We start from the raw sequence: 24,672 nt of genomic DNA, 5'->3' as shown, positions 1-24,672 counted from the left end.
ATAACTTACATATACAGAAGCAAGGTGGCTATCCTGCACAGGAACACGTACCTAGTATGTGATCCTGCACTTCCAGGTGTGGAGCACGCATGCGGGCCTCCAGTGACCCGCTCCCACTGTGATTATACAGAGCAGGAGCTGATCTGAGGATACCGTGGACTTGATGTCTGCTGGCATCCGCCGATCATTAGGCAGAGAGCCAGAACTGCGATCTGCCTATGTAAGCAAGGCAAATTGCCATTCTGTCAGTAGGGAAGGCATTGATCCTGTGTTCCTGCAAAGCAGGTGAGGGGCACGCATGCGCGCCTCCAATGACCCGCTCCCACTGTGATCAGGGGCGGACTGACCATCGGGCAGTTCGGACGCTGACCGAGGGCCCGTGGCCAGTAGGGGGCCCCATGGCAGCTTTCACTTCGGGGCCCGACCTACCCGTCAGCTAGCTGTGATTGACGGGCAGATCGGGTCCCTGCTCACTGCTAAGAGACTGTAGTGTATACAGACCTCTCGTGATGCGCTCCTCCTCCCCCCCGCCGGCCCCTCCTTCCCTCCCGTCCATCCCAGGTGCTTGTATCTGTCATCACCTCGGACGGACAGAAAAGAGGAGGGGCCGGCGAGGAGGAGGAGCGCATCACGAGAGGTCTGTATACAGCCGCTTCCCGCGCTACTCTGCATCTAGGAAGGAAAGTGCAGCAGCTTGTACCACATGCTGCTATTAAAAAGTTGCTGCACAGCTTCCCACCCACAGTGTCCCCCTGTGCCCCCCATCTCCCCACAGTGTCCCCCTGTGCCCCACAGTTTCCCCCTGTGCCCGCCACCTCCCCACAGTGTCCCCCTGAGCCCTCCACCCCCCCACAGTGTCCCCCTGTGCCCCCCATCTCCCCACAGTGTCCCCCTGTGCCCCACAGTTTCCCCCTGTGCCCCCCACCTCCCCACAGTGTCCCCCTGAGCCCTCCACCCCCCCACAGTGTCCCCCTGTGCCCCCCATCTCCCCACAGTGTCCCCCTGTGCCCCACAGTTTCCCCCTGTGCCCCCCACCTCCCCACAGTGTCCCCCTGAGCCCTCCACCCCCCCACAGTGTCCCCCTGTGCCCCCCATCTCCCCACAGTGTCCCCCTGTGCCCCACAGTTTCCCCCTGTGCCCCCCACCTCCCCACAGTGTCCCCCTGAGCCCTCCACCCCCCCACAGTGTCCCCCTGTGCCCCCATCTCCCCACAGTGTCCCCCTGTGCCCCACAGTTTCCCCCTGTGCCCCCCACCTCCCCACAGTGTCCCCCTGAGCCCTCCACCCCCCCACAGTGTCCCCCTGTGCCCCCCCATCTCCCCACAGTGTCCCCCTGTGCCCCACAGTTTCCCCCTGAGCCCTCCCCCTCCCCACAGTGTCCCCCTGTGCCCCCCACCTCCCCACAGTGTCCCCCTGTGCCCCCCACCTCCCCACAGTGTCCCCCTGTGCCCCACAGTTTCCCCCTGAGCCCTCCCCCTCCCCACAGTGTCCCCCTGTGCCCCCCACCTCCCCACAGTTTCCCCCTGTGCCCCCCACCTCCCCACAGTGTCCCCCTGAGCCCTCCACCCCCCCACAGTGTCCCCCTGAGCCCTCCACCTCCCCACAGTGTCCCCCTGTGCCCCCCACCTCCCCACAGTGTCCCCCTGTGCCCCCCACCTCCCCACAGTGTCCCCCTGAGCCCTCCACCTCCCCACAGTGTCCCCCTGTGCCCTCCACCTCCCCACAGTGTCCCCCTGTGCCCCCCACCTCCCCACAGTGTCCCCCTGTGCCCCACAGTTTCCCCCTGAGCCCTCCACCTCCCCACAGTGTCTCCCTGTGCCCCCCACCTCCCCACAGTGTCTCCCTGTGCCCCCCACCCCCCCACAGTGTCCCCCTGTGCCCCCCACCTCCCCACAGTGTCCCCCTGAGCCCTCCACCCCCCCACAGTGTCCCCCTGTGCCCCCCACCTCCCCACAGTGTCCCCCTGAGCCCTCCACCTCCCCACAGTGTCCCCCTGTGCCCTCCACCTCCCCACAGTGTCCCCCTGAGCCCTCCACCTCCCCACAGTGTCCCCCTGTGCCCTCCACCTCCCCACAGTGTCCCCCTGTGCCCCCCACCTCCCCACAGTGTCCCCCTGAGCCCTCCACCTCCCCACAGTGTCCCCCTGAGCCCTCCACCCCCCCACAGTGTCCCCCTGAGCCCTCCACCTCCCCACAGTGTCCCCCTGTGCCCCCCACCTCCCCACAGTGTCCCCCTGTGCCCCTCACCTCCCCACAGTGTCCCCCTGTGCCCCCCACCTCCCCACAGTGTCCCCCTGAGCCCTCCACCTCCCCACAGTGTCCCCCTGTGCCCCCCACCTCCCCACAGTGTCCCCCTGTGCCCCACAGTTTCCCCCTGAGCCCTCCACCTCCCCACAGTGTCTCCCTGTGCCCTCCACCCCCCCACAGTGTCCCCCTGAGCCCTCCACCCCCCCACAGTGTCCCCCTGTGCCCCCCACCTCCCCACAGTGTCCCCCTGAGCCCTCCACCTCCCCACAGTGTCCCCCTGTGCCCTCCACCTCCCCACAGTGTCCCCCTGAGCCCTCCACCTCCCCACAGTGTCCCCCTGTGCCCTCCACCTCCCCACAGTGTCCCCCTGAGCCCTCCACCTCCCCACAGTGTCCCCCTGTGCCCTCCACCTCCCCACAGTGTCCCCCTGAGCCCTCCACCTCCCCACAGTGTCCCCCTGTGCCCTCCACCTCCCCACAGTGTCCCCCTGTGCCCTCCACCTCCCCACAGTGTCCCCCTGTGCCCCCCACCTCCCCACAGTGTCCCCCTGTGCCCTCCACCTCCCCACAGTGTCCCCCTGAGCCCTCCACCTCCCCACAGTGTCCCCCTGTGCCCTCCACCTCCCCACAGTGTCCCCCTGAGCCCTCCACCTCCCCACAGTGTCCCCCTGTGCCCTCCACCTCCCCACAGTGTCCCCCTGTGCCCTCCACCTCCCCACAGTGTCCCCCTGAGCCCTCCACCTCCCCACAGTGTCCCCCTGTGCCCTCCACCTCCCCACAGTGTCCCCCTGTGCCCTCCACCTCCCCACAGTGTCCCCCTGTGCCCCACAGTTTCCCCCTGAGCCCTCCACCCCCCACAGTGTCCCCCCGTGCCCCCCACCTCCCCACAGTGTCCCCCTGAGCCCTCCACCTCCCCACAGTGTCCCCCTGTGCCCTCCACCTCCCCACAGTGTCCCCCTGAGCCCTCCACCTCCCCACAGTGTCCCCCTGTGCCCCCCACCTCCCCACAGTGTCCCCCTGAGCCCCCCACCTCCCCACAGTGTCCCCCTGAGCCCCCCACCTCCCCACAGTGTCCCCCTGTTCCCCCCACCTCCCCACAGTGTGCCCCCCACCTCCCCACAGTGTCCCCCTGTGCCCCCCACCTCCCCACAGTTTCCCCCTGAGCCCCCCACCTCCCCACAGTTTCCCCCTGAGCCCTCCACCTCCCCACAGTGTCCCCCTGTGCCCCCACCTCCCCACAGTGTCCCCCTGTGCCCCCCCACCTCCCCACAGTGTCCCCCTGTGCCCCCCACCTCCCCACAGTGTCCCCCTGAGCCCTCCCCCTCCCCACAGTGTCCCCCTGTGCCCCCCACCTCCCCACAGTTTCCCCCTGAGCCCTCCACCTCCCCACAGTTTCCCCCTGAGCCCTCCACCTCCCCACAGTGTCCCCCTGAGCCCTTCACCTCCCCACAGTGTCCCCCTGTGCCCCCCACCTCCCCACAGTGTCCCCCTGTTCCCCCCACCTCCCCACAGTGTCCCCCTGTGCCCTCCACCTCCCCACAGTGTCCCCCTGAGCCCTTCACCTCCCCACAGTGTCCCCCTGAGCCCTCCCCCTCCCCACAGTGTCCCCCTGTGCCCCCCACCTCCCCACAGTTTCCCCCTGAGCCCCCCACCTCCCCACAGTGTCCCCCTGTGCCCCCCACCTCCCCACAGTGTCCCCCTGAGCCCTCCCCCTCCCCACAGTGTCCCCCTGTGCCCCCCACCTCCCCACAGTTTCCCCCTGAGCCCTCCACCTCCCCACAGTTTCCCCCTGAGCCCTCCACCTCCCCACAGTGTCCCCCTGAGCCCTTCACCTCCCCACAGTGTCCCCCTGTGCCCCCCACCTCCCCACAGTGTCCCCCTGTTCCCCCCACCTCCCCACAGTGTCCCCCTGTGCCCTCCACCTCCCCACAGTGTCCCCCTGTGCCCCCCACCGTGTCCCCCTGTGCCCCCCCCCCACCTCCCCACAGTGTCCCCCTGAGCCCCCCACCTCCCCACAGTTTCCCCCTGAGCCCTCCACCTCCCCACAGTGTCCCCCTGTGCCCTTCACCCACCCCCCACGGTGACCCCCTGTGCCCTTTACCCCCCACAGTGTCCCCCTGTGTCTTCTATCCCCCCCCATGGTGCCCCCCTGTGCCCTCAACCCACCTACAGTGTCCCCCTGTGCCACCCACCCATCTACAGTATCCCCCTGTGCCACCCACCCCCCCATGGTGTCTTCCTGTGTCCTCCACCCCCACTGTGTCGCCTTCGCCCCTGATAGCTACCCTGAGAGGCACTGTGTTAAGTCTGGAGGATCCCAGTGCTCTACTGTGTGCCCTGTGTTTTGGTTTGTGCCCTGCTATTTGCCCTACTGCGTGCCCCATGGCCTGTGATGTGCCCTGCTGTGTACCCCCTTATGTGCCCTACTCTGTGCCCCTTGCCCTGTGATGTGCCTTGTGATGTGCCCTGCTGTGTACAGCCTGTTGTGCTCTACTGTGTGCCCTGTAATGTGCTCTACTGTGTGCCCCATGCCCTGGGATGTGTGCCCTGATGTGTACCGCCTGTGTCCTGTGTATCTCCTGATGTGCTCTGTGATGTTCCCCGCTGTGTACCAACTGATGTGCCCTGTACCCCCTGTGATGCACCATGCTGTGCTCAATAATGTGCCCTGATGTGTACAGCATAATAAACCCTGCTGGGTGCCCCATTATGTGTCCTGTGATGTGCCCTACTGTGTGCCCCATGCCCTGTGCCCCATGATGTGCCCCGTGCTCTGCTGCGTGCCATGTGATGTGCCTTACTGTGTGCCCCATGATTTATGTAAGTGGGGCTTTGTGTAGGTTTGGCTTGCATGTGGGCGGAGACACAGGGGGCCCCATGACCTTCTACTGCCCGGCGGCCCCATGAGTTGTCAGTCCGCCCCTGACTGTGATTATACACAACGGGAGCTGATCTGAGGGTACCGTGGACTCGATGTCCACTGTCAACTGACGATAATTAGGCAGAGAGCCAGAACGGCGATCTGCCTATGTAAACAAGGCAGATTATCGTTCTGTCAGTAGGGAAGGCATTGATCCTGTGTTCCTGCAAAGCAGGAACATGTATCAATGCCTTCCTCTAGTAAAAGCTTCTCCCCCACAGAACACAAGCACTGGCTAGGCACACCGTTAACTCTTCTGGAGCTCAAGTGGTCAAAAAAAAGGACATGATCCCTGTGATTATTGATCTCTTTTATGTTCAGAGGCGCCTCAATGTGTGGTATGCAGTTTCCACATACAGTTGCTAATGTAGACAACAAAGACCTCAACTTTTATTTGTATTCTAGAAGCAAGTGGCTCCTAATGCTAGATTATCTGCTTCCCACCCGCCCAACGTCATATGACGTTGCAGACTTTGAGCGGTGATATCTGAAGTATGCCTGCAGTTACAGGTATCATTCAGAAATCTTCTTGTACAGCCACAGTCAGCGATTCCCTTCACCATAAGAGCAATCACAGCGGCTGTTCAGTCGCTTGGTCCTTCTTACAGGCGAGACGTCCCCCCTCCCGTTTCCCTCCGGTGCTTCTCCCGGCTCGCCCCTGCTATCGGCGAGCCAGAGAAGGAACCAAACGGATGATGACCATAGAGATTTGCGGCGGGCCAGATGGTCCCCGAAGTCTCTATGATCATTCAGAGGCTGGGCGTGATGTTGTGACGTCACGCCAGGCCTCTGCGTTTGAAAAAATGCCGCCGCCTCGGCTGGGAAGCCAGGATCATTTTTTTTAATTTCAGGCTTCCCAGCCTAGAGGTGAGATCTGGGGACTTATTGACCCCAGATCTCACTGTAAAGAGGACCTGTCACGCACTATTCCTATTACAAGGGATGTTTACATTCCTTGTAATAGGAATTAAAAGGGATCAAAAATAAAAAAGTAAAATGAACAATAAAATTTTTTTTTTTAAAGCGCCCCTGTCCCCGCGTGCTCGCTTGCAGAAGCGAACGCATATGTAAGTCGCACCCACATATGTAAACGGCATTCAAACCACACATGTGAGGTATTACCATGAACGTTAGAGCGAGTATATAATAATTCTAGCCCAAGACCTCTTCTGTAACTCAAAACATGTAACCTGTAAAAAAATTGAAAGCATCGCCTATGGGGATTTTTAAGTACCGAAGTTTGGCACCATTCCACGAGCTTGTGCAATTTTCAAGCGTGACATGTTAGGTATCTATTTACTTAGCATAACATCTTTTACATTATGCAAAAAAATTGGGCTAACTTTACTGTTTTTTTTTTTTTTCTTAATGCATGAAACTGTTTTTTTTTCCAAAAAAACACATTTGAAAAATTGCTGTGCAAATACCGTGCAAGAAAAAAAGTTGCAACAACCGTCATTTTATTCTGTAGAGTCTCTGCTAAAAAACATATATAATGTTTGGGGGTTCTGTGTAATTTTCTAGCAAAAAAATGATGATTTTTACATGGATGAGCAAGTTTGGGGTGGAGGAGCTTGACTGGCCTGCACAGAGTCCTGGCCTCAACCCGATAGAACCTTTGGGATGAATTAGAGTGGAGACTGCAAGCCAGGCCTTCTCGTCCTACATTGGTGCCTGACCTCACAAATGCACTTCTGGAAGAATGGTCAAACATTCCCATAGACACACTCCTAAACTTTGTGGACAGCCTTCCTAGAAGAGTTGAAGCTGTTATAGCTGCAAAGGGTGGGCCAACTCAATATTGAACCCTACGGACTAAGACTGGGGTGCCATTAAATTTCATGTGCGTGTAAAAGCAGGTGTCCCAATACTTTTGACAATATAGTGTATGTAAAAAGTTTGTGGTTATTGTTATCAAGTAAAACAATTGGTTGACACATAGGAGAAGATTTACTAAAAATGGTGCACACAGAGTCTGGTGCAACTGTGCATAGTAACCAATCAGCTTCTAACTTCAGCTTGTTCAATTAAGTTTTGACAATAAAACCTGGAAGCTGATTGGTTGATATGTACAGCTGCACCAGATTCTGTGTGCACCATTTTTAGTAAATCCCCCCCAAAATGAATAAGTAAGTAAAAATTAACAACTTTGAAATAAAATAAAAGAGTAATATAAGAGGAGACAAGGAGGTGGGTCAAGCGTTGACAACTGTGCAGGATCTGAAAGTTAATAAGTATAGGCAAGATAAAAGAAGGCCAGACTAATGTGGCATGTCATAGCAGGAGGACAGTCAAAGTGTTATGGAACAGGATAAGAGACTGGGTGGCGTTTAATGGATGCCCATCAGCCAGGCTCGGGTTGTGATTGATGACACTTTTTTAGAGACACTTGCTTGTGGCTACCACAATTTAAGGCACAGGACCACAGTGCCACCAGCAGCAGAAGATCCAGGCACCTGGTAATTACCGAAGGTTCTTCTGCTGGTTAGACTCTTAAAGATAGCAAAGATTGGAAGGTGGTGTTACAGGAATGTCCTCTTGTTTATTAGAGTTGCTCTAACTATCAGTGGCAGTATAAACACCAGCTTCAAACTGAGCCCTAAAGACATGCTAACTCCCCCCTTCAAAGATAAGCAGTTGTCTAATTCAGTTGCCCACCCACCACTAAACTGTACTTGGAATGGACACTATTCATTGAATGTCAAATGAGTATTGTTCTAAAAATTAGTCAGAGCAATGAATAAAGAAAACTATTCTAAAGCACCAAAGGCCTTTCATACGATCCCCTGGCTATTTGAGTTTGTGTGTGACATTTCTGGGTTTTGCTAACTGCCGAGCACTTTGACAAAAACACAAGAACAACAAACACAACAAAACTCATCATGAATCTCCCCAAATGTCATCACCGTATTTTTTATATCTCTGCTCCTAATTCCAACTAAGCCCTGTTTTCTTGCAAGTTAAACATTTCAGTACGAAGCTATAATTTCTGTGTGCTTCTGAAATATAATGTTAGGAGTAAAAATAACCGTTGAATAGTCAATCAACTCAAAACTAATATTTCAGTGTTTGGTAGAGGATGGAGCACTAAACTACTTGATGCTTTCTTAGATTTCTCCAGGTCTGTACACCTATAGAAAAGACGTGGCTCCTATTCTGGTGGATGTTTAATTAAGTGTGCATGTTCATGAACAGGTTATTTCAGATTTAATGGGTTTTTGGTTGTGAGCAATTTCTTGTTAGACTGGATCTCGCCTGGCTAAGGCTATGTGTAAAAAAAGCTTATATGAGATATGAATTCCAGAGTAAAGGAGGCACTGGTACCATAACCTTGTTAACAGAGCAACCTGTCACCTTGCCAACATTTCACCTCAGGATGAAGTCCTCAAACAATAGTGGAGCAATGTGTATAAATGGACGCCAGTCACTTTTAGATGCAAATTAAAATAAGTTTATTGACTCTCTTGAAAAACTCTAGGGAGAGAGGGTAAGGGTACAGGACACCCAAAGACCAGCAGACTCTAGAAAAGGGGAACAAAAGTATTTACAGTCTTCACAGATGGAGAACCTTTACACCAACCTAGCATTCCGTGACTGTAGCTCTAGACTATAAAGCACTTATCACTTCAGCTCCCAACACCCTGTGGAGAATGCACAAAATACTCCAGTGAGGTCCAAGCTTCACATCCAAGCTTCTCCAGCCCACCAATACATCTGGAGTTCCTCCATGGCTCCTCAGTTCCCAGGTTAGGCAAGCTAGGCCTCAAACTCAGGCGTTTGCCCAGCCACATGGTCACCCTCTCTGGCAGCAGGCCTAAGAGGATTCAACAGCCAAACATATCCCTCCCCTAGGCAGAAGACCCCAGAAGAGAATTGAACAGCAGGGTTGCTACACTAGAAAAAACAATAATTATTGCGCTAGGCTAGGATATTCCAACAGGCATAAGGTTGTGTCACCTGGGATAATAAGGGTGTAGTGTGAGGACACTGAACACAATAATCCAAGTTCCAAACAGTAAAGGAAATGATACTTTAAAATCATATATGTACATATATTATATATTATAATAATATTCCGTTGAGAAATTTGTGCAAGGAAGTCCATAACCTGGGTGCTGACCACAGGAGTTAAAAGCTGACACAGGAGAGGCAGCACAGTGAAGAGCAGAACAGACTCTGGGATGAATAAAAGAAAACAGACAAGCAGCGCCAGTTTAAGTGTAGCAATAGTAGTAACACATTTATTTAAGCAGTAATGCACTCCCTACAAGATAGAATAAAGTAGGCACATCTTTGAGGCAGCAGATGGGATTCAGGGATTCAGAGCGGTTTCCATGAAGCATAGTGTCATCGTGGTCATCGGCGCCAGTGGTTTCCGGTGTCCCAGGTAGAACTGGGTGATTTTCTCAAAAAAAAAAAAAAAAAAATCTGCGATTTAAAAAAAAAAAACTTGATTCACGATTCTAATCGAGTTTTTTTTTTTATGGACACCGCGCCGGTCCTGGGGAGCTGCGGGCAGGAGTTTTTAGGCGAGGCCGCAGCTTTGGCCTAGTCCATGGCGTCCGGCCTCGCAGACTAGGCCGAGGCCGCGGCCTCACCCTAAAAACTCTCCTGCCCAGAGCTCAGGACCGGCACGGTGTCAGCGCCGGTCCTGGTGAAAAAAAAAAAAATTGATTTGCTGAAAATTTGAATCGATTTGACCTCTCAACTCCATTCAAGATTCAAATCGATTTTTTCCCCAGCCCTAGACGAGGAGGACGCAGGAGGAAGCCTTCATACAGAAAGTCCCTGGTATCTGGGGGAAAAATCTGTGACATGCATGCGTTCGGAGCACGCATGCTCCTTCCTCAGGCCCTTTCACTTTTTGTATGACGGCTTCCTCCTGCGCCCTCCTCGTCTAGCCCAAGACACCGGAAACCACTGGTGCCGCCGAGCACGATGACACTGCGCTCTATAGAAACTGCTCTGGATCCCTGAAACCCACCTGCTGCCTCAAAGATGTGCCTACTTTAATCTAACTTCTAGTGAGTGCATTACTGCTTAAATAATTGTGTTACTAATATTGCTACACTTAGACTGGTGCTGCTTGTCTGTTTTCTTGGGTTGCTACACTAGTACATCTCTCTATAATAGAGCTTTAGATAGCAGTAAATACCTAAAGAAGTCTAATCCTCCCCCACTCTATCCAAACTAAAAAAATAAAAAATTGGGCTTGACATACACTTTAATTTTGCTTTCACTATTGAGGCCAATGCAGTTTGCCAAAATGTTGAAATTTTACCCAAATTTCCTGATTTTTGATGACATTTGGGGAAATATAAATCATCAGATTTACCCATTCCTGTCTTGGAGATGGTAGGATGTGTAACAATGTAATAACCAGTATTTTCAAATGCACTGGATGAATACGATTACGAACTGGATAAGTTCAAATTTTATGGATTGTACTAAAAATATACTTGTTGCATAGTTTGGATTCAATGTATTTTTTCTAATTTTCACAGGCATAACACCTCAAATGTAAGCATATTTAGCCAGGTAATACAAAGTTATGTCCATAGAGTGTGAAGAGTTTCTAAGGATTTGTAAAAAGTATGCCTCCCTTCTTTTCTCACAAGTGAAAAGTATGTATTGTACCTCAATATCTGTTCCATTATCATTTCCTTCATCGAAAAACAAATCTGAAAGACCAGCGGCTTCAGAGAAGTCATGAACAGTGCTGGGACGGTTTGTGTCCACGGAATGCCTCCTCCATCTGTGCCTGGATAGGTGCAAGTCCACGGAAACACTTTCATCCACTCTGGATATGGGGGGACTGATGAAATAAGATGTGTCTAAAAATAAAAACACAAAGAAGATTGATATAGGGATTACAATGTTATTTGATGTCAATTTACAAGTTTCCTTCCTGCTAAAACTGTAAATCTCAAGTCAAGGCACAGCGAGGGCAAAACATTAGGGAAACAAAATTGAATAACAGCATAGTAAAATAAGTCCAGACAATATATACTGTAGGTTTTCCTCTGCAGCACAACGTTTCTATGCAAATACCAACTTCATATCTACATCCGTCATGTAATGCTTGAGTCTCAGTAGTCTAGGTGCTTAGTCCTAGGCATTACCATATAGACTATGGGGGGCATGCCTCTGCCACTACTTGAAGTAAGCCACTATTTGCACACTGACAATATGAGGCTTCTGGGATTGCCAGAGGAAAAACATCTTACGCATCTACTGGCAACTTATGGCTGCTGAACTTGCATGCCCACCTTGTTTAACATGTTCTATTAGTGTAGCGCTGGTAGATTTATGATCTACCATCTGATAGGTAAATTTAATGAATTGCTCGTTAGAGGAAGTTAGATTTGCCTCTGCTCCAGCTTGGCTGACGCTCAATGTGATTCCACATTGAGACGGTGGGTGTCGTTGTTACCCTTAGCTGGTGTTGGAAAGGCAACGTGTTGAAGCTTATGGGTGCTCCTCTGTCCCGGAGACAATTCGGTGGAGGTGGTCCTCCGAGTTGCATTCTGGGAGAGGGTATTTATGGGACAGACGCCATGTTTAGGAGTCGTTTTACAGCCACCTGCTGGCCCTCCTGGCCGACAGGTATGTGTTAGATTACCACCTCGTGGTCCTCCGTTCCGCTGTGGCGCGTGGGTGGGTCCTGAGCTGTCTATCCAGAGTGAAGAAGCTGGACAACCGAGGAGATCCCAGGGGAGGACCCGTCATGGAAGGATCACGCAGAGTGCTGGTCTGGAGAGGGGCCTGGTGACTCGGTTGGAGGACGTATCCTGAAGTAGTCTTATTACATAGTACTGCCGGGTTGGCTTAGAGGTCCAAGTACTGTGTCTGACATTCACCGCAAACCAATACATCCTGTGGCAGAGGATCGTACCGGTTTATTCCAAGCAAGTCTGTGGCAGAGACTTTTGTTCGTGCTGCATACTGGCTGCTAGGCAAGTGAGAGAGGCCTATCCAGGCGAGCAAAGATCGTGTCCCACAAGGGGATCACATTCAATTACAGTATTCAATTTTAAAGGACGTTCTAAAGAATCCTAAAGAAAGGTATTTGAGCTTCCCTGCAGTTTCCCTCCTGCCTCTTTCCTGCTACTTCCTTCATTACTTGGTTCAATAAAGCATTGAAAATGTACTCAAGTGTTGGTGCTTGTATCGTCCAGAGGTAAACTCAACGGAACCCTAGACCTGGTGCCTGTGAAACAGAGGTATCGAGAGTGAAGGTAACAAGCCCGCTTAAACCAGCAGCTCCACCGAGAGTTATTACTACACTAGTATAAGGTCTACCGTAAATGTATTTGTGACTTTGCTAAAGATGATAAATTGTTTGCTGGATAGATAGCAGGCACCTTTAGGGCAGTTTGCTTTTTTTCCAGAGAATCCCAGTAGCCTACATATTCTGAGTTGGTCTGTAATGTAAATTGTCGGCATGGTCCTTGTGTAGCCTACACTTTCCTATTGGCCACCCCATCAGGTTTCCTGGCAAACCAGAGGGCACAGGAAGGGACAGGCCATACGTGTAACATGCAGGCTATGTTATAGAGCAGACAGCACATTCAGACATTAATAGGTTTCTACTGCTCAGTCTTGTGGGCAGGGGCGTTGCTAGGTCTAGAAAAGATCCGGGGCTAGAGCCCATAGCAGCGAAGTAAAAGAAAGTCATATGCTTGGGTGGGCAGGCAAACACATGTATAGAATATACGTGTGTGTGTGTGTGTGTGTGTGTGTGTGTATATATATATATATATATATATATATATATATATATATATATATATATAAAATATCGTTACATATCTGAGTGCGGATTCCCTCTTACATCAGGGTCCCCAGAGAGCCCCCCCACTTACATCAGGGTCCCCAGAGCCCCCCCCCTTACATCAGGGTCCTTAGAGAGCCTCCCTACTTACATCAGGGTCCCCAGAGAGCCCCACGGTTGGCTACATAAAGAATGCAGGGCTCAGCTTTGCCCATCTATGCAGCCTCACCAGTGCCCAGCAATGCAACCCCCACTGTAGTGTCCACTGTCCCCTGCACCCCACTACACTGCACAGCCCCCATACAGCCCTGTGATAATGTCCGTAGGCCGGGTGCCTGCGTTCAGTGGTGGCGGGCCAGGTGCTGACCCCTGCCCTAGAGACTCGGGGCTATGGGCCCCAGATTCGGGGCTATAGCCTCAATAGCCACCCCCTAGCGACGCCTCTGCTTGTGGGTAATTTAACATTTTAAACAAAGCCACAGCACACTTTACAGCTTGTATACACAGCCATTTTTTCAAACTCCTTTTGCTCCATATCAAAATGTAAAAGCAGCTTAATGCAGTGTAGAACGAGGTCAGAAGCACATGGGAAGGAACTCAGTAGCATCTCAAACTGATCTTGAATGGAAGACGAATGCACCTGTAATCACACTGCATCTATCCACCCCCTCAAGACCTTAAAGTGAACTTGCTGATTTGCACTACACGGTATGTGACTTCCTCTCATGTGACTGGCTAGCACTTGGTAATCGGCCATTCAGGCACCCAGTGCTTTCACGTGGCGCTTCAAAAGAGTCTTCAGCCATGGGTAAGCTCCAAGTTGCAAGCTTACATAAGGCTTTGCTTCAAAAACGAGGGCTGCAAAAAAAGGTAATTATAAGCTACTGACAGGACCATCATTAGGTGAACCTGTTCTTTACAATGGATTGGCAAAGCACAGATTTAGTTCAGTGACAAAACTTGAAGTTGCATTTCAATAATCAGCAACATACTGTACATGAATAAATATTAGAAATTAAAGAATAAGAAAAATGACTAAGCACAAATCTTACAATATAATTTAAATTGCGCTGTTTTTTTGTCCTAGCTCAACATGATTGGTTTCTATGGCAAACAGGTCAATGCTGGAATGCATTGTGCCTGTGCAAAAATTCCATTGCTAATCAATTGCTGTATATAATAATATTATTGATAGAAGTTACTATTTCAATACTATCTTATACATTATCGTGTTTATTTGCAAAGAAAGAAAAATTGTGTTATACTTAAAACGAAAAGGGATATTTTGTTTTGAAGAAAAACAGCTGACATGCAGTCCAGAACCACCCATTTTAAATTTTAAGTTCCTATTGACCTATCGATCAACCTATTGAATGAAAACATAACCTAAAAAGTAGAATATACAAAGCTTCTGTTGCACCATTGAAGCTAAACTTTTTCTGCTACAGATCTGTTCAACTATGACATGGATGCAGAATTACATTAGGCTTCAAATCCTTTGTGAGAATATGACAGAGAGGCAAGACACCACTGAACTAAGTTTGTTTTCAACAAACTTTGTGGACTGATCATTAAACTCCCACATTAGTTCAAGTAATAGGGCAGTCAGAGGTCATATGGTCTCTGGCTATCAGAAGCTTTGTGGACATGCCATAATATTAGAGACTGCTGTGAGTCCTTTTTTTTTATTTAGCTAGACAACTCCTATCAATTAGATAAGACATGAGCTAATATGATCAGCAAGGCACAATATTGTTGAGCACTACCAAGCATAAAGCAGAGCCTGCATACAGTACATAACAAGCAAATATGGCTTCCTCCATGTACAGATATAATTACAATAAACAAAACTATATATAGATGCAAGGCTTTAACACACAATGATAAGAGTATTTATATTTCGCTGTTCTGTTCTGAAAATGGTAGTTGCCTGGCTGTGTTGGACTTAAAGCCCAAATCTAGGTTCTGATTCCACCTACTCTTTTGCCCACACTCCCTCTGGATCCAACCCTGCACTGTTAAAACAATTGAGGCAATTAACATTTTACTTAGCAATCTAGGGGCCAATCTGGTGGCATCACAGGTCCTTTTTATTCCTCCAGCAGGCGGCAGATCCTAAACTTGCAGAGCACTGCCCTGCCCTGCCATGCAATGATCTTTGCAGCATTCACCTATAAATCCCATGTGGGAGATGAATTTTGACACACTGGGCTTACAGGAAGTCTGTCAAATGATACTGGGTGTCATTCAACCTGGAAGAGGAGTGCTGTCATATCATTAGATTCGTATATCTATGGTGGACAGTGCCGGCGATTAAGTGAGCATAGCAGCCATAGCTGTTGGGGAAACCAAATTTTGCAACTTTGAATTGGGCTTTTAAGCCCATCTCCAGGCAGAGCAAATCCTCCCTCCAGGCCCATCTTCATTTTTCTTTAAGTAAAGCCTTAGAACCCCCTTTTTTAAGTCACCCATGTCCACTGTCATATGTCCCTCACCAGCACCTGTTCCAGGAGTGGAGATCAGTCATTCAGCACTACAGTCTGTGCCCATGCTGACCAGTGCCCTGGTTGTGACATCTTTATTACTATCAGTGCTCTGGAGCCTAAGAGGACCCCTCAGTATATGGGAATATAGTGATACATGTATGGTGGCACACACCTTTAAGATTGCCTGGTGTCAGAATTAGTACCACTTTCGGAATGCAGGGGATAGGCATGATCTATAGCCAATAGTTGTAATCTGCAGCAGGTCTTGTATGTTTAAGATAGGTCTTTTTGTATAACATGACAGCATAAAAAAAAAGCTCCTTCAAGAGATGTTTCAAGCATCCTCGGATCTTTCTCAAGACCTGTATGCGAATTTCAACTAATGCAATACAGTGTGCAGGAATGGTCAGCGCTGAACAGATTTTTATTGGATGGGTTGTAAATAAAAGAGAACATATCAACACTGGAACTGGAAGAAGGGGAAAGGGGAAGAGTCATAATAAAAGTACAGCTACCCTTCACTTTCACTGAAAACATGTGAAAACATACCACAAGTTATCGCCACAAAAGCTATTTTTGTCATTAAAAATTACCTTCGCATTTTGCTCCACAGCCGCTATAATTTTTTTTAAAAAGTCAAAGAATTTAAATGTCTCTGCCTCACAACTTTGGCTGTAAAAATTTAATAAGCATACTTTGATTCTGTTTACTAGAACTTTTTTTTTTTTTTTTTTTTTTTAAAGGTGGGAAAAAAATCCAGCAACACAGCCAGTACGTGGAATATTTTGTTGATAAGATATATGAAATTTAAATGACTCCGTATCTAGCTTAAGCAGTACATGCAGTTTATAATTGAAAGTGTCGGCTTAGACATTCAAAGCATATTATGAGCTTGTCAAAGCCTCTCTTGTACAAGAGAACATTAAATTAGGCTGAGGTTCCATCAGAATAACAGAGGAGAATAAATATACTTTTGGAAGTATCTTCCCTGTCTCTGCTGGTTGCCACAAAATTAACCACTGTTGTAAGATTAAAATCAATATAATAGGTTTATTGAGTATATTTGGAATTTTGCTGACATATTTACCCCCCTAACAGAAAGTTGTTACAATAGAAATAACAATTGCTGCTTATCAACTGCTTTACCACATAATAATACTGAGGGGAAATCTCTGGACTGAAGTTGAATATTGCAGCAAAAGTCTGATTTTGAAATTGTATCTTTTAATTGGCCCAATACTTTTATCTTGTTATTTCTGTCTGGAGTTCTGCTTTAATAGGACATCTATTCTAGTCAACTACTGCACACTGAGAGGCACTTTAGAAGGGAATGCTTGGGGAAAATTTACAGAGAAGCTGCAAAATTAAGCATTCAGATATATATATCATTTGACCATTTGTTGGCCCCCCGAACCGACCACAATGCATTGTGAGCCCTGATTGGCCGAAGCAGCAAAATCTTCAGCCAATCAGGGCACAGAGCACTGTCAGAGTCATGATTGGACACTGTCATCATGACTTTATCCAATCATGGCTCATTCCCGCCCCACAGTATAAAAGTATTCTTTCAATGGCAGCGATTTTCAGTGTGATTTTGGCATGGAGAGAGATAGAACAGGGCTCTGTTCAGTGCTATTAGTTAGTGTGCTATACTATGCTATTTTGCTTCAATTGTCAGTGTAGAATATTAGTTTAGTGTCAGTCTAGGGATAGTGTGAGTGTAATGAGGAGGACCCATTCAGCTTTGCATAGTGTGCAGCTAGAGTAGGGACAGCTCAGATAGTTTCACTGTAGTGTAGTGAGACCGTGTAATTCATACATACATTAGTGTAGAGTAGGGACAGCTCAGATAGTTTCAGTGTAGTGTAGTGAGACCGTTTCAGTAATCTTTACATTAGTGTATAGCTAGAGTAGGGACAGTTCAGATAGTGTCAGTGTAGTGATGGTTGAACACCGTCTATTTGATTGCGTTACTGCCAGTTTAACGCCATATAGTTCTGGGTGTATTACTGACAGTTTAACGCCATATAGTTCTGTGTGCGTTACTGCCAGTTTAACGCCATATAGTTCTGTGTGCGTTACTGCCAGTTTAACGCCATTTACTTCTGTGTGTGTTACTGACAATTTAATGCCATATCATTTTGTGTGCGTTACTGCTAGTTTAACGGCATACAGTTTTGCGTGCGTTACTGACAGTTTAACGCCATATAGTTTTGCGTGCGTTACTGCCAGTTTAACACCATATAGTTTTGCTTGCGTTACTGCCAGTTTAACACCATATAGTTCTGTGTGCATTACTGTCAGTTTAACGCCATATAGTTTTGCATTTGTTACTGCCAGTTTAACGCCATATAGTCCTTTGTGCGTTACTGCCAGTTTAACGCCATATAGTTCTGTGTGCGTTACTACCAGTTTAACGCCATATCGTTTTGTGTGTGTTAATGCCAGTTTAACGTCATATAGTTTTGTATGTTACTGACAATTTAACATCATTTACTTCTGTGTGCGTTACTGGCAGTTTAACGCCATATCGTTTTGTGTGCGTTACTGCCAGTTTAATTCCATATAGTTTTGTGTGCGTTACTGCCAGTTTAACGCCATATAATTCTGTGCATCACTGTATGTTTGGTGCATTATATTGCAGTATATTATAGTGTATCTGTGGAGTGTGTCTGTGTAGTGTGAGTACTCAAATTAAAGTGCACCAAACACCTCTTTACATTGATTAAAGTGCATCTACGTACAGATTTCAACTTCTTCTTTACATTTGCATATAAGCACTGCCCCCTCCCTCCCAATAATGTCTGGGAGGACAACAAGGAGAGACAGATGTTCCCTTGGCACTGTAAGGGGGCCAGCAACAAATGTGTCCACGGGCAAAGGTGGACATGGTGGTCAGTCCCCAGGCAGGGCATCATTTACTCTGTTTAGTGAGTTTGCCCATGTTATCCAGCCACAGCATGCAGAGGAGGTGGTGGACTCGCTTACTAAACCTTCCTCATCCTGCTCATCCTCTGTCACGCAAGCAGAGACAAGTGTGCAATCCCCTGCAGTTGCCAGAGTGGATAAACCTGCCTCCTTGTCCACATCTATTCCTGCCATAGCCCCAACATCAGCCATTGAGGAGTCAGCTGAGTTATTTGACCACAGCGTCAGCCACTTGCTCCTTGATGATGACCAGCAATTACTGGATTCAGATGTTGGTTCTGAGGTTGAGGATGACAGGAACATGAGCCTAGAGAGAGGGAGGAACAAATTGGCATTCATGTTCCCCAAGCCACAGTGTATTGCCAAGTTGTCTCCAGTGGTAATGATGAAGATGGAGGAGATGGAGATGATGATGATGATGAGGTCACTGATGCGACTTGGGTGCCAGATAGAGCAGAGGAGGAAACTGAAGGTGAGGTGGCACAACCCCAAGGAGGCCGACATCAACAAAGAGTAGAGAGCAGTCACCCTATTCCATGACATTCTGCAGCTGTTATCTCCCGGCCCACTCTCCAAAGCTCAGCTGTCTGGGCCTTTTTCAGCACATCTGCAGCAGATCGCACTGTTGCTATCTGCAAACTGTGTCTCAGGCACATCAAACGTGGCAAAAACACCAACCATTTGGGTACCAAATGCTTAACAAGGTATTTAACGTCCAACAACTTAGCCCGTTGGCAAGAGCACCTTCAAGCCATAAAAAAGGGGCACAAATCTGCCCCTCCTCCTCCTTACCCACTTCAGTCTGCCCTTGTGATACCGAGTCACTACCTCTCAGCAGCCTCCACTGACAGGGATGATGGTATAGCACAGGGTGTCCCAGGTCCTAGCAGCACATCTGCCAGCAGCACACCACCAGCTGTAGACTGTAGCCGGCAAATATCTCTGCCACCTACATGCCCAGCGTCTGAATGCAAGCTTGTCAAAGCTGTTAGCTCTCCAACTTCTGCCTTTCAGCCTGGTGGATTCTGCCCCCTTCCATGAATTCGCACAATGTGCTTTACCACAATGGCAGGTTCCCAGTTGCTACTACTTTTCATGTAAGGGCGTTCCATCCCTCTACCATCACATGGAAGGGAATGTTCTGGCATCGTTGGGCAAGGCAGTCAGCTGTAAAATCCACCTTACTACTGACACGTGGTCCAGCAACCATGGGCAGGGATGATATATTTTGTTCACAGCACACTGGGTAACGCTGCTTGCAACTCGAAAGGATGGGGAACAGGGCTCGGTGCTGCAGCTTGTTGTGCCCCCACGTCTCCATACAGCTGGTGGTGATTTCAGACCTGTGAGCTCTACCCCCTCCTCCTCCTCCGGCGCCTCCATGCCCTCCTCTGCAGCACTTCCCGATGACGTGTGCTGGAACGCGTAATGCATAGAAGCTAGGTCCGACATGCACTCTACGTCACTTTTGCTGGGGGGTTGCCTAATGCATAGCATACACCGCTGGTCAGATAGCGCTGTCTGAAAGGACTTCCACTGCACTAGGTGTTTCCGATATATTGATGCACTCCTCTGCTGGAAATATTGTATTTTTATATTTCTCACATGGTGTTGGAGTGGAATCATCTAGAAAGAATTTTGGCGCTGTTTTGAACTTTTCATGATATATTTGTTTGAGCAATCATAAATATATTAATTATTTTTTCTGAGACATTTGTGCACATGTATAAAGTGAAGCCATTCACTAATATACGTTTATACACAGTTTTGAATGTATACATATTATTTGTATAAATCACTTTTTTGCATTTTAATGATTGCATTGGGAGCGCCCTTTACCACAGCATTCATTCTTCATTAGTCTTCACTAATTTCAGGTGCAGCAACCCTTTTTTTCTTTTTTGTTTTATTATTGGCGCAGGTTCCATTTATTTATTATTCATCTGGAAGAATGTTTTTGGTATAGGTTTCATGGGCACAATTAACACCCAAAGACCAATTTTTCAGTACCTGTTTGACAGGTGCATATCATTGCAATTTTTTACAGAAAGGGCAATTCTTGCTTTCATCAAGAGTACCACTATAGGGTTACGGTTGGAAGGCGCCACCAACACCCAAAGACCAATTTTTCTGCACCTGTTTGACAGGTGCATGTCATTGCAAGTTTTTACAGCAAGGCCAATTATTGCTTTTATCAAGATTACCTCTATAGGGTTACGGTTGGAAGGCGCCACCGACACTCAAAGACCAATTTTTACGCACCTGTTACTTCTATCCAAAGTCACACCAGAATGTATCCAAAAAATCTCTAATCTTGTTCCAAGTGCACTACATTATGGCATCATCATAGATACTGGCTCCCCAGCTGTTGCTGAGAAAAATAAAGGCAGCTTGCAGGGGAAAATGTCATTTTTGTTGGCTTTAGAATTGCAATTATTGCTGCAGCAGATTCTAGACATGGTACAGATCTGCCACTTTACAGGTAGACTAAGGGGACCACCCATGCACTATATTGGAAGGAACTTTTCGTTTTTATGCTTTCACTTAAAAAATCAAAACATCACTGCTCATTTAAAAATGACGTTTTTCACAAACTTTTTTTTTTTATTGATACATATCCCCAGGGCAGGACCTGGACCCCTATAACCATTGTATGCCCAATTACTTGCATATAAGCCTTCAAAATGGGCACTTTTGATTTTTGACGTTCAGGTCCCATTGACTTTAATGGGGTTCGTTATTGGGGTCCGAACTTTCGCAGTGTTCGAAAGTTCTGGTGCGAACCGAATAGGGGTCCGTTCAGCCCATCCCTAATAATTTGTTTAATTAGGCTTTAACCCTAACGAGGCTATGAGAGAGCAGATGAAAAAGAGTGGGAAGTGAGAGACAAGGTGATCAAGTCATGGGAAAAGTGTGGTGTTTGAGTATGGGAAGGGAACCTGGGGGTGGAGGATCAGGCAAGGTTATACCTGGCATGGTTTGAGGCATATGGTTTCACAGATAGTTGAGATACAAGTGGTTCAATGAGGGTGTATTGAATCCAGTTGTCCCATCATTTTTTTTAAATTTACTGTTGGAGTCATTTAGGAAGCTTAAAAGCTTTCCATGGACCAAAACATGAATTCATTTAGTTTATTTATTTTTTCTTCTTTGCTCAGGTAAGAAAATAAAATTGTCAGGTTTTGTTCACTTGAATGCAGGCTATCTACAGGCTAGTAAAAAAAAATAAAACCCATTGATTCTTGAGGACTACAATGTGAAAAATCATGGGAATTAAACAAAATATTCCGGACCAATGGCTACCAGTTTTGGACAGGTCCAAGCCTTGATAAAAGTGTCAGTCTTCCTCCACTCAATTTAAAATAGGTGTGAGCAAACTAATTTACACAAGTGATAACCCACAAAAAAACAAAAACAAAAAAAATAAATACAAAAAACAGATGATTTACCCTGATTTAAGGTTTTCAGCATTTCTCTCATCCAGTGATCCAAATACATTCAGTGAGCTAGTGAAGTATTCCAAATAACTTTCAGTCTCACAGAATCAGAGGCCACATGTCTGACTTCACCTCCTTATTAAAATGGCATCTACATCCATATTAAACTGATGACATCACAGGGGCTGGGTATCTTCACCCAATAACCCAATGTGGTCTAAAAAAGCAGGAACCCTATTAGATTTTCCATTGTTTGCTCATTTCTAAACCATATTTCTAAAACAGGTTTTAGCTGGAGTTTAATTGCATTTCATGTAACTTTTTAGAAAAAAAAATCTAAAAAGTCACTCTAAAGGCAAAATTAAAAAGTAACTCAAAAGTCCAAAGTAATGAATTATGCATAATGTAAATGTTAATCTAAAATAATAATCATATTGCTTCTGGTATGTAATAACTGGAGAAGCAATACATTCTTCAAACCACTTTTAACAAAGTCTAGTAATTAGACAAGTGAAAACTGATACAAAAACCAGGGAAATGTAGCTGTAGCATTTTTTAAATTAATTTTTTTTTCTTCAAAAGATGAAAACGGTTAATGAGTTTCTGAAGCACAGATGAAACTATCTTGAAGAAAAAGTAATGAACTTTATTATTCATGCCTGCTGGAGCTTGACATTTTGCACCAATTATATGAAGGTTAAATGGACTAATATATTTTTTACCTTGAAAGGTGTGTCTTTCAAGAGCATATAGATAGATATATACTGCACGTATTGTTTGTCCTTCAGTTTATGAACCCTAAAGATGAACTCATTTTAGACTCTGAAGCCAACCGGAAGATCACTAGAGAGCACTGCTTAAATATTGTTGCTAGAATTTCTTAAAAGCAGAAGAGTCAGCAAAAGCCCTGACATGTTATGGTGCCAGAGCCAAAAGGAATAAAAAATAAAAAAAATACTCCATTAGAAGAGCAGCACATCCTACCTACGGCTTGTCCTCATCTCCATCCTAGGTTTTAAACTTGATGAGTTTATTGCGCATTTAAAGCTAAAGTCTCAGTAGATATGAAAAAAAGAAAATTCTGTAATCTATTCATTATTAGTTCATTCAGACTATATAATATACAGTATTTGAAAATGTTGATGCTGAAAAATCAAATAATTGTTAAAAGAAATATATCCAAATACCTTGTATACCTTTCAGTATGATTCGAAATCATTTTCTTGCATAAAAACGTGCCTTTATGTGCTCAATTCCTTCATCTATGCTTCTCCCCACACAGATTCCTTATTTGTGGATATTATGCTTGTAGAAGATGGCAAACCACAGCTGCCACAGCCCCTTTGTGTAGTTGCCATTGCATTGGCTCTCTTTGTGTAGTGAGCCAAGGTTTGTGCACTACAATTAGAAGCAGAGACTCGTTCTAGAACCTCTGATTCTCCCTTCATGTACATGGACCAAGTGTGTGTGAGTAGCAAAGGCGGACCTCTGATGGGAGTATGCATGTGTGGTTCACTAAATGACAGTGCATCTCACCACCACCACCACTACGTTTGGCTTTCTGTGATGCCACTTTTCCTGGAGACCAGTGCTGCATGTGCTGTCTGTCAAGATTTCAGCCATGTTTAACCAGCGTTTTTGGAAAATAAGGGGGCTGTCATACACTGGATCTCTGCTGCTACAAGACCTATAAGCAAGGGGCTCAGTGTCTAGCAGGCTGCATCAGCAAAAGAAGTACATAGTGATACTTCTTCTTTAACCACTTCAATACCAGGCCATAGTCAAATTACGTCTGCAGATGGGATTTCCCATCCTGGGCGGGCGTCATATGACGTCCTCGGTTTCTCGCCGCTCCAGCGCTGCGATCAGGGATGAGGAGTGTCCTTCGGACACAGCCCATACCAGATCCGTGTAAAGAGCCAATAAAGTATTTCTCTTTACCACGTGACCGACTGTGTCCAATCACAGCCGGTCACATGTACTGTCCACGCGCACGGCGCTCGACAGCCGGTCATGGAATGTTAACAAACTACGGTAGCGAGATGTTACCGGGTTCTCTTCTCACACACCGATCATGTGTGAGAAGGAGATTGCGGTCACATCTCGTTAACGTTTACAGTGCACACCAACACACACTGATTGCCCCCCCCAATAAAGAGGACCTGTCACCACCCATCAAAGTACCTGTCACAGTCCATATGGGTACCCGAGTACCTGTCACAGTCCATAAGAGTACACGAGTACCTGTCACAGTCCATAAGAGTACCTGTCACAGTTCATCTGAGTACCTGTCACAGTTCATATGAGTACCTGTCACAGTCCATCTGAGTACCTGAGTACCTGTCATGGTTCATCTGAGTACCTGAGTACCTGTCACAGTCCATCTGAGTACCCGAGTACCTGTCACAGTTCATCTGAGTATCCGAGTACCTGTCACAGTTCATCTGAGTACCCGAGTACCTGTCAAAGTTCATCTGATGTAAGGGGGGCGGGACACTATGGACATCTAGTATTATAGATACAACCAGTCCTTTGAGGGCAAGGCCTATATGACGTTGAGTTTGACACCCCTGGTCTAGACAGTAAAAAATGTTTCATTTAACCTTCATTATCACATGCTTATTGAACTTCATCATTTTTTTTTTTTTTTTTTTACATTTTAAGTTCATGACTTTCCTAAATATTAAAAGTCAAACAGTAAGGACAAACAGCTAAAAGCAAGTTAAAATAATTACATACACAAAAAAAGAGGTGATGAAAAACAGAGAAAAAATGAAAAGATTATTACTTAAGAGACAACAGGAATTGCAGCATTTTATTGTTCCATATTTATAGACAAGCCTTTACCGAGAGACTATGCTGGGTCTATTTTTCATTGTTGAG

General features: G+C 47.2%; 1 protein-coding gene across 1 annotated transcript in view; it reads right to left on the bottom strand.

Annotated features, from left to right (window-relative positions):
- Positions 1 to 24,672, bottom strand: part of PLXDC2 (plexin domain containing 2) — an 803,122-nt gene that overhangs the window by 502,367 nt on the left and 276,083 nt on the right. The window contains exon 2 of the mRNA XM_073629749.1: positions 10,802 to 10,998. Within this exon, the coding sequence (XP_073485850.1) occupies positions 10,802 to 10,998 (197 nt within the window). The remainder of the gene's footprint in view (positions 1 to 10,801; positions 10,999 to 24,672) is intronic.

This window comes from Aquarana catesbeiana, linkage group LG05, assembly GCF_042186555.1.
Source record: "Aquarana catesbeiana isolate 2022-GZ linkage group LG05, ASM4218655v1, whole genome shotgun sequence".
In the NCBI taxonomy this organism is placed as follows: domain Eukaryota; kingdom Metazoa; phylum Chordata; class Amphibia; order Anura; family Ranidae; genus Aquarana; species Aquarana catesbeiana.
Note: the sequence above shows the minus strand (reverse complement) of the source record. Positions and strands in the feature narration are given on the sequence as shown.